The following is a 10,829-nucleotide window of genomic DNA, read 5'->3' as shown; positions in this document are numbered from 1 at the left end:
TGGATGTTGTCCAGGTGGAGTGTCCTGTGGCCAGTTTTGTCATGGTGTTCATTTCTGAAGATAACATCACTCACCTTGGACCCCAAAAAGTAATAGACAAAGGGAGTGCTACCCATCTCTGTTTTCCTAGAGACTCCATGGAGCTGCCTGTTCTGATATAGAAAGGAAACTGAATGCAGTTCTGAACCAATGATGTTTATATAACAGTGAAGGATTACCTCTTTAGCTGTACAGCTATGCGCGCGAGAATTCAGATCGAGTTCATTGACATGGCAGCAGGTAATTACTTCCAAGCAGTTTACAAGCTTCTGGGTGTAATAATTCCAATGGAACAGTTCATGCCAGAAAAAAAATGTCTTCTAGTTACAGGGGGCAAATTATATGTTCATTCTGTTACACAGGCGAGCACCATCTGAAAACCTGGCCTAAGTCACAAACCCTTGAGAACTCATGCCCCAAATCGTCTAGTAAAGTGTGCGGAAAATGATCCTACTTCAAATATTCAATGCTGCATGCACACCGATCGACGCCGCATAAAACTGTGTGCCAGTGTAAGTGATTCACGGCCCTTTCTCTTCGAGGCACCATGAGTTCTGTGGTGTTTCACCATCATCTCGGGTGTCTTCTAATGGGAATTTGCGAAGCTGTTAGCGCTATCTATCATTGATCATGCAGAGGTAACCACCCCCGGCGCTCCGTTCCAGGGGATACCTGGTGGCACCCTTCATGTACCGAAGGTGATTCATGGCAGCATCTCGGAGGCCGGATCTGTTTGGCGCCTTTCCGTTCTTGCGCTTCTTTATCATGGTGCAAGTCCTCAGAGGGTCAACGCTTCCAGCACCAGGTCTCCTACAACACAATTCACGGCAATGAATTTTTTTAGTCATATAACTTACATCATAATGAGAGACGGAGTTAAATTACAGCAGCAAAACCTATCACATGTAATACAACATCAATACCCTAAGTAAGGCTCTTGTGGCATATTTAGAAGATTGGAGGAAAGCAAAAGCAAATCAATACAGAAAGGAATGTCCGAAAACTCACTTCAACAACTTCTCTGACGCAACTCTAGCAGCTTCAATGATGTCCTTAGTAGGCAGCCACTTCACTACTCTACCAGGATCACCCCGCATTGGTGAGTGGATTTTTACAAGCTGCACATGATTTTCTACATCAGTAAATGATCCCTTCATGCAGTAACAAAGAAAAAATACTTGCACTGCTCAATGGATGTAAACATGGTTTTGTCAGATAGGATTAGAGGAAGAGACACTCACACCAAGACATTCCATCATTTGATAATATGCTCTGCCATGTAGTGGAGTGTGTCCCTTTCTGGACTCTGAAAAGTATCTCGTCCTGAAAGAGTGTACCATGAAATGTAAGTACAAGTGCATGCTTACAATGACAGGTAACATGTAAATCACCTACCATTCCTTGTAGCCTGGGTCTACTGTAAAGCCATACATGTCGACACTGTCACAGATGGAGAGAGCAAATTCAAGAGCTTTAAGCCCAGTTCCTTTAGCAGAGGAACCAAATGATGTGCCTAGCATGAGGTATACTGGATTGGTTATTGGAAGTTCCTACATAACAAGAGTTCTGTCAAGCAAGTACGAAAACAGGGAACATGTACCCAAAGCACCCTAGTTTTTAAATATGATGTCGCTAAATTACCCGAATCATCTTGTTCATGACATCATGTATTGTTGTCTTAACTATCAATGCCTCCTTTTTTGTTTCTGCAACCAAAAGAATTAGCATGTCTTTTCATCCCGGAATCCTACTGACAGTGATAGGGAAATAGTTGGCTGGAAGACTTACCATCTAACTCAACAACTTTATCCAGTGCCTTTGCAGATCCTCTATTAAGAAGGCGAAATGTACTCTTTTCACCAACATATTCCGTGTAGTTCTGCAATGCAGAAAGAAGAAATTAGAGCACGTCCAAGTTACGAAACAAGAGCAGGAAATATAGGTATCTTATGAAAACCTGGACAGGTGCACCATTTTCTCGAATGACAACATCATAAGAATCAATCTCATCCCCAAATTTAGTTTTAAGAAGATCCCCAGAGTTTCCAACAACGGCACAGCTACCAAATTGCTGAGGTACATATGGTGATGTGTCAGGGAGAACCAATGAAAGCTTCTCCATGCAAAGAGTTCTGTTCTTGCACTTATTCCTGTAAACCCAAAACTAAACATAATCAACAATCTCTAGAATTTAACCATAATGTAAGTCTATGTGAAACTGTAAAACTTTTGTCTACCCACAGAAGGATTCCTTTGTTGATCCTGCGCCATGCATACTCCTCCCAGCCATTTGGTAATGCATCAATGTACTCTTTTGTGAGTATTGTGGTACTGTTGTGAACCTAGAAAAAATAACTTAAGTCACTACATCAATAGCTACTGTGTAGCTCTGACAAACTAAATGACAACATTATGTCAAGTGTCTACACACCACTTAAACTTATTTTGCAAATTTTCAGTGCATTAATTAAATCACATAGATGAGTCAGCACAGCAGAAAGAATGCCCACCTGCTCCCATGAGGCCACAGCTTCGCAGAGATTGAACTCAAATGCCAACCCTTCAGACTCTCCAGTTTTTGGATCTGTCTGCAAACACCAGTCATAAGAGCAAAGACAACGATCATAAAAACAAGACAAGCTGGTCAAACTATGAGAAGAACAACAGATGCCCACGGTCCACGCTTGTCTATGTAGTACAATGCCAGGTAAAATATCAAATTAAAGAACTCAAAGGAGAAATGCCAGCATAAGGAAAGAAATGACCGAGCACATGTGCACTTACCCACTTAGAAACCGTGTCACTCGGGTACTGTATAACAACACGACAGTAGTCCTCTCCGCCAAATGCTTGCAGTCCTAGACCATTAGCATCCTGCAAGAAATTTACACAAGTAAGACTCATCCAAACCAGCACGCTAATGACCTCAATACAGAGATTTGTACTCCCTCAGTTCGGAATTACTTGTCGCAGAAATGGATGTATCTAGATGTATTTTAGTTCTAGATACATCCATTTCCGAGACAAGTAATTCCGAACGGAGGGAGTAGTAGCTAGCAACCTAATTATATTGGTGAGAGTTGCCTTCTGAACATTAAAAAAAACATGAATCATTCCAAACATCGAATTCACCCCAATCCTAGATAAAATAAATTTTCTCTTATACTATGAATCCTCCCCATCTACTAAACAGTAAGCATCACACTCATTGACATCAATTCTCAGAAGGAGACCAGAAATTATGAAGCAGTTACCCTGCCAAACCACCAAGGCTCATGCATCTCAGAAGCTAATGGCCCCATGTACAACACAATGTAGCATCGAATTTGCAGACAGATGATACAGCTGAGCCCCAATTGGTTCTAATAAAGCGACAGGAAATCGGTACTGCACAGGAGGGGCAGTAGATCGGCGACAGGGGTAGCGACGTACCACGCACTTGCTGAACCCTCCCTGCAGCGCGGCGAGCGCCGCCAGGTCCGCCTCGGAAAGCCCCGCGCCGCCATCTGCATCCAGAACCCACCCCGACTCAGGGATCTCCACGCGAAGCAAAAAGGCAGGGGAGAGGAGGGGCGGAGGGGGGTACGTTACATGAGGAGAGGCCGGAGATGTAGATGAGGATGGCCGTGACGCCGGAGAAGATGGCGGCGGCGAGGGCCAGCGGGAGCACCCGCATGGCCGGAATCGGCGAGCCCCTCTGGCCGGAGTTGCGTGCGGCCGGAGTGGTGGGGGTTGGAGTGGGAGTCGGCGATTGGGCCGGGTGAGGAATGAGAGCGGCGCGTCTGCGTATCGGAGGGCCCGCTTCTTTTTTTTCTTTTTCTTTTTGCTTAAGCGGAGAGGAAATGGGCCGTAGCTCGATTTTGGGCCATGAGCAACCAACTTCATACTGAAAAAACTTTTCCCTAAACAGATTAAAAATACCCCTCAAAAAACATTAAAAATATTTTTAAATCTCAAAAATATTTAAAATGTTTTTTTCGAGGGTACGCAAATTGCGTACCATATTTTTACAGAAGGCAGAGAACAATTTACAAGAAAAGTCATGAGCCAACAACTTAGCCTACGAGCTTACATCCACACACACCCCCTCATTAACATGCTACTCGCTCATACAGGTTTCAAAACACCGAGCTACAAACGTCTTCCAAGTTTGTATTGTTGGAAATATGCCCTAAAGGCAATAATAAATTAGTTATTATTATATTTCCTTGTTCATGATAATCGTTTATTATCCATGCTAGAATTGTATTGATAGGAAACTCAGATACATGTGTGGATACATAGACAACACCATGTCCCTAGTAAGCCTCTAGTTGACTAGCTCGTTGATCAATAGATGGTTACGGTTCCCTGACCATGGACATTGGATGTCATTGATAACGGGATCACATCATTAGGAGAATGATGTGATGGACAAGACCCAATCCTAAGCCTAGCACAAGATCATGTAGTTCGTATGCTAAAGCTTTTCTAATGTCAAATATCATTTCCTTAGACCATGAGATTGTGCAACTCCCGGATATCGTAGGAATGCTTTGGGTGTGCCAAACGTCACAACGTAACTGGGTGGCTATAAAGGTACACTACAGGTATCTCCAAAAGTGTCTGTTGGGTTGGCACGAATCGAGACTGGGATTTGTCACTCCGTGTAAACGGAGAGGTATCTCTGGGCCCACTCGGTAGGACATCATCATAATGTGCACAATGTGATCAAGGAGTTGATCACGGGATGATGTGTTACGAAACGAGTAAAGAGACTTGCCGGTAACGAGATTGAACAAGGTATCGGGATACCGACGATCGAATCTCGGGCAAGTATTGTACCGATAGACAAAGGGAATTGTATACGGGATTGATTAAGTCCTTGACATCGTGGTTCATCCGATGAGATCATCGTGGAACATGTGGGAGCCAACATGGGTATCCAGATCCCGCTGTTGGTTATTGACCGGACAGTCATCTCGGTCATGTCTGCATGTCTCCCGAACCCGTAGGGTCTACACACTTAAGGTTCGGTGACGCTAGGGTTATAGAGATATTAGTATGTGGTAACCCGAAAGTTGTTCGGAGTCCCGGATGAGATCCCGGACGTCACGAGGAGTTCCGAAATGGTCCGGAGGTAAAGAATTATATATAGGAAGTGCTATTTCGGCCATCGGGACAAGTTTCGGGGTCACCGGTATTGTACCGGGACCACCGGAAGGGTCCCGGGGGTCCACCGGGTGGGGCCACCTGCCCCGGGGGCCACATGGGCTGTAGGGGGTGCGCCTTGGCCTATATGGGCCAAGGGCACCAGCCCCAAGAGGCCCATGCGCCAAGAGAAGAGGGAAAGGAAGAGTCCTAAAGGGGGAAGGCACCTCCGAGGTGCCTTGGGGAGGAGGGACTCCTCCCTGGCCGCACCCTTCCTTGGAGGAAGGGCCAAGGCTGCGCCCCCCCTCTCCCTTGGCCCTATATATAGTGGGGGGAAGGGAGGGCAACCATACCTAAGCCCTGGCGCCTCCCTCTCCCTCCCATGACACATCTCCCTCCTCCCGCAGCGCTTGGCGAAGCCCTGTTGGAATCCCGCTACTTCCACCACCACGCCGTCGTGCTGCTGGATCTCCATCAACCTCTCCTCCCCCTTGCTGGATCAAGAAGGAGGAGACGTCGCTGCTCCGTACGTGTGTTGAACGCGGAGGTGCCGTCCTTCGGCGCTAGGATCATCGGTGATTTGGATCACGACGAGTACGACTCCATCAACCCCGTTCTCTTGAACGCTTCCGCGCGCGATCTACAAGGGTATGTAGATCCACTCCTCCCTCGTTGCTAGATGACTCCATAGATAGATCTTGGTGACACGTAGGAAAATTTTGAATTTATGCTACGTTCCCCAACAGTGGTATCAGAGCCAGGTCTATGCGTAGTTTCTATGCACGAGTAGAACACAAAGTAGTTGTGGGCGTTGATTTTGTTCAATATGCTTACCGTTACTAGTCCAATCTTGATTCGGTGGCATTGTGGGATGAAGCGGCCCGGACCGACCTTACACGTACTCTTACGTGAGACTGGTTCCACCGACTGACATGCACTAGTTGCATAAGGTGGCTAGCGGGTGTCTGTCTCTCCCACTTTAGTCGGATCGGATTCGATGAAAAGGGTCCTTATGAAGGGTAAATAGCAATTGGCATATCACGTTGTGGTTTTTGCGTAGGTAAGAAACGTTCTTGCTAGAAACCCATAGCAGCCACGTAAAACATGCAAACAACAATTAGAGGACGTCTAACTTGTTTTTGCAGGGTATGCTATGTGATGTGATATGGCCAAAAGGATGTGATGAATGATATATGTGATGTATGAGATTGATCATGTTCTTGTAATAGGAATCATGACTTGCATGTCGATCAGTATGACAACCGGCAGGAGCCATAGGAGTTGTCTTTATTTATTATATGACCTGCGTGTCATTGAACAAACGCCATGTAATTACTTTACTTTATTGCTAACCGTTAGCTGTAGTAGTAGAAGTAATAGTTGGCGAGACAACTTCATGAAGACATGATGATGGAGATCATGGTGTCATGCCGGTGACGATGATGATCATGGAGCCCCGAAGATGGAGATCAAAAGGAGCAAAGTGATGATGGCCATATCATGTCACTATTTGATTGCATGTGATGTTTATCATGTTTATACATCTTATTTGCTTAGAACGACGGTAGTAAATAAGATGATCCCTCACTAAAATTTCAAGAAAGTGTTCCCCCTAACTGTGCACCGTTGCGAAAGTTCGTCGTTTCGAAGCACCACGTGATGATCGGGTGTGATAGATTCTTACGTTCACATACAACGGGTGTAAGCCAGATTTACACACGCGAAACACTTAGGTTGACTTGACGAGCCTAGCATGTACAGACATGGCCTCGGAACACAAGAGACCGAAAGGTCGAGCATGAGTCGTATGGTAGATACGATCAACATGAAGATGTTCACCGATGTTGACTAGTCCGTCTCACGTGATGATCGGACACGGCCTAGTTGACTCAGATCATGTAATCACTTAGATGACTAGAGGGATGTCTATCTGAGTGGGAGTTCATAAGATGAACTTGTTTATCCTGAACATAGTCAAAAGGATTTTGCAAATTATGTCGTAGCTCGCGCTTCAGTTCTACTGTTTAGATATGTTCCTAGAGAAAATTTAGTTGAAAGTTGGTAGTACCAATTATGCGGACTAGGTCCGTAAACTGAGGATTGTCCTCATTACTTCATAGAAGGCTTATGTCCTTAATGCACCGCTCAGTGTGCTGAACCTCGAACGTCGTCTGTGGATGTTGCAAACATCTGACATACACATTTTGATAACTACGTGATAGTTCAGTTAAACGGTTTAGAATTAAGGCACCGTAGACGTTTTGAAACGTCGCGAAACATATGAGATGTTTCGAGGGCTGAAATTGGGATTTCAGGCTCGTGCCCACGTCAAGAGGTATAAGACCTCCGACGATTTTCTTAGCCTGCAAACTAAGGGAGAAAAGCTCAATTGTTGAACTTGTGCTCAGATTGTCTGAGTACAACAATCGCTTGAATCGAGTGGGAGTTGATATTCCAGATGAAATAGTGATGGTTCTCCGAAGTCATTACCACCAAGCTGCTTGAGCTTCGTGATGAACTATAATATATCAGGGACATATATGATGATCCTTGAGATATTCACGATGTTTGACACCACAAAAGTAGAAATCAGGAAGGGGCATCAATTGTTGATGGTTTGTGAAACCACTAGTTTCAAGAAGGGCAAGGGCAAAAAGGGATGCTTCATGAAACGGCAAATCAGCTGCTGCTCTAGTGAAGAAACCCAAGGTTGAACCCAAGCCCGAGACTAAGTGCTTCTGTAATAAGGGGAACAGCCACTGGAGCAGAATTACCCTAGATACTTGGTAGATGAGAAGGCTGTCGATAGAAGTATATTGGATATACATTGTGTTGATGTGTACTTTACTAGTACTCCTAGTAGCACCAGGGTATTAGATACCGGTTCGGTTGCTAAGTGTTAGCAACTTGAAATAAAAGCTACGGAATAAACGGAGACTAGCTAAAGGTGAGCTGACGATATGTGTTGGAAGTGTTTCCAATGTTGATATGATCAAGCATCGCACGCTCCCTCTACCATCGAGATTGGTGTTTGCGTTGAGCATAGACATGATTGGATTATGTCTATCGCAATATGGTTATTCATTTAAGGAGAATAATGGTTACTCTGTTTATTCGAATAATACCTTCAATGGTCTTGCACCTAAAATGAATGGTTTATTGAATCTCGATCGTAGTGATACACATATTCATGCCAAAAGATATAAGATAGTAATGATAGTACCACCTACTTGTGGCACTACCACGTAAGTCATATCGGTGTAAAACGCATGAAGAAGCTCCATGTTGATGGATCTTTGGGCTCACTCGTTTTGAAAAGTTTGAGACATGCGAACCATGTCTATTGGTGTATATGCATGGAGAAACTCCATGCAAATGGACCGTTTGGACTCACTTGATTTTGAATCACTTGAGACATGCAAATCATACCACATGGGCAAGATGACTGAAAGCCTCGGTTTCAGTAAAATGGAACTAGAAAGCAACTTGTTGGAAGTAATACATTTTGATGTGTGCAGTCCATTGAGTGCTGAGGCATGTAGTGGATATCATTATGTTCTTACTTCACAGATGATTTGAGTAGATGTTGAGTATATTTACTTGATGAATCACGAGTCTGAATTATTAAAAGGTTCAAGTAATTTCAGGGTGAAGTTGAAAGATCATCGTGACAAGAGGATAAAATATCTATGATATGATCATAGAGATGAATATCTAAATTACGAGTTTGGCACAGAATTAAGACATTGTGGAAATTGTTTCACAACTAGTACAGCCTGGAACACCATAGTGTGATGGTGTGTCCGAACATCATAACTGCACCCTATTGGATATGATGCATACCATGATGTCTCTTATCGAATTACCATGATAGTTTATGGGTTAGGCATTAGAGACAACCACATTCACTTTAAATAGGGCACCATGTAATTCCGATGAGATGACACCATATGAACTATGGTTTAGAGAAACCTAAGCTGTCATTTCTTAAAAGTTTGGGGCTGCGACGCTTATGTGAAAAAGTTTCAGGCTGATAAGCTCGAACCCAAAGCGGATAAATGCATCTTCATAGGACACCCAAAACAGTTGGGTATACCTCCTGTCTCAGATCCGAAAGCAATAAGGGATTGTTTCTAGAATCGGATCCTTTCTCGAGGAAAAGTTTCTCTCGAAAGAATTGAGTGGGAGGATGGTGGAGACTTGATGAGGTTATTGAACCGTCTCTTCAACTAGTGTGTGGCAGGGCACAGGAGTTGTTCCTGTGGCACCTACACCAATTGAAGTGGAAGCTTATGATAGTGATCATGAAACTTCAGATCAAGTCACTACCAAACCTCGTGGGATGACAAGGATGCATACTACTTCAGAGTGGTACGTAATCCTGTCTTGAAAGTCATGTTGCTAGACAACAATGAACCTACGAGCTATGGAGAAGCGATGGTGGGCCCGGATTCCGATAAATGGCTCGAGGCCATAAAATCCGAAAGAGGATCCATGTATGAAAACAAAGTGTAGACTTTGGAAGAACTACTTGATGGTCGTAAGGCTGTTAGGTACATATGGATTTTAAAAGGAAGACGGACAATGATGGTAAGTATCACCATTAAGAAAGCTCGACTTGTCGTTAAGATGTTTTCCGACAAGTTTAAGGAGTTGACTACGATGAGACTTTCTCACTCGTAGCGATGCTAAGAGTTTGTTGGAATTATATTAGCGATTACTGCATTATTTATGAAATCTTGCAGATAGGATGTCAAAACATTGTTTCCTCGACGATTTTCTTGAGGAAAGGTTGTATGTGATACAACCGGAAGGTTTTGTCAATCCTGAAAAGATGCTAATAAGTATGCAAAGCTCCAGCAATCCTTCTAAGGACTGGAGTAAGCATCTCGGAGTTGGAATGTATGCTTTGATGAGATGATCAAAGATTTTGGGTTTATACAAAGTTTATGAGAAACTTGTATTTCCAAAGAAGTGAGTGGGAGCACTATATAATTTCTGATAAATATATGTTGACATATTGTTGATCAGAAATGACGTAGAATTTCTGGAAAGCATATAGGGTTATTTGAAAGTATTTTTCAATGGAAAGCCTGGATTAAGCTACTTGAACATTCAGCATCAAGATCTATAAGGATAGATCAAAATTCTTAATGGTACTTTCAAATGAGCACATACCTTGACATGATCTTGAAGGTGTTCAAGATGGATCAGTCGAAGAAGGAGTTCTTGCTTGAGTTGTAAGGTATGAAGTTAAGACTTAAAGCTCGACCACGGCAGAAGAAAGAGAAAGGACGAATGTCGTCCCATATGCTTTTGTCATAGGCTCTATACGGTATGCCATGCTAAGTACCGCACCTGATGTGTGCCTTGCCACATGTCTGGCAAGAGGGTACAAAGGTGATCCAGGAGTGGATCACTAGATAGCGGTCAAAAATTGTCCTTGGAGTAATAAGGACATGTTTCTCGATTATGGAGGTGATAAAGAGTTCGGCGTAAAGGGTTACGTCGATGCAAGCTTAACACCTATCCGGATAGCTCTGAGTAGAGATACCGGATACGTATAATGGAGCAACAATTTAGAATAGCTCCAAGTAGAACAGTTATTTGAAATGGCTCCAAATATAGCGTAGTAGCTGCATCTACAAGATGACATAGAG

The 10,829-nt window shown here is 43.7% G+C and overlaps 1 protein-coding gene across 1 annotated transcript; it reads right to left on the bottom strand.

Moving 5' to 3' along the window:
* Window positions 1-264: 264 nt before the first annotated feature.
* LOC125514811 (Glycosyltransferase family 29 (sialyltransferase) family protein) lies at window positions 265-3,833 on the bottom strand. The gene is made up of 12 exons (XM_048680165.2): window positions 3,631-3,833; window positions 3,472-3,545; window positions 2,824-2,913; window positions 2,550-2,627; window positions 2,281-2,381; window positions 1,997-2,189; window positions 1,828-1,918; window positions 1,681-1,745; window positions 1,435-1,589; window positions 1,281-1,362; window positions 1,048-1,157; window positions 265-849 (listed from the first exon to the last, which is right to left on the bottom strand). The coding sequence occupies exons 1-12, from the start codon at window positions 3,713-3,715 to the stop codon at window positions 654-656; spliced, it is 1,320 nt and encodes a 439-aa protein (XP_048536122.2). The 5' UTR covers window positions 3,716-3,833; the 3' UTR covers window positions 265-653.
* Between the last annotated feature and the right edge of the window lie 6,996 nt (window positions 3,834-10,829).

Source organism: Triticum urartu, chromosome 6A (genome assembly GCF_056163025.1).
Source record: "Triticum urartu cultivar PI428250 chromosome 6A, HENAU_Tu73, whole genome shotgun sequence".
Lineage (NCBI taxonomy): Eukaryota > Viridiplantae > Streptophyta > Magnoliopsida > Poales > Poaceae > Triticum > Triticum urartu.
This window is presented reverse-complemented; position numbering and strand designations above follow the sequence as displayed.

Bases quoted from the DNA above. Each gene is read 5' to 3' on its own strand.
- LOC125514811 (XM_048680165.2), bottom strand. From the start codon at position 3,715: ATGCGGGTGCTCCCGCTGGCCCTCGCCGCCGCCATCTTCTCCGGCGTC. The intron at 2,382-2,549 runs GTGGGCATTCTT...TATTTTTTCTAG, and splicing joins CTGTGGCCTCATGGGAGCAG to GTTCACAACAGTACCACAAT. The intron at 1,363-1,434 runs GTAGGTGATTTA...ACACTCTTTCAG, and splicing joins GACCCAGGCTACAAGGAATG to GACGAGATACTTTTCAGAGT.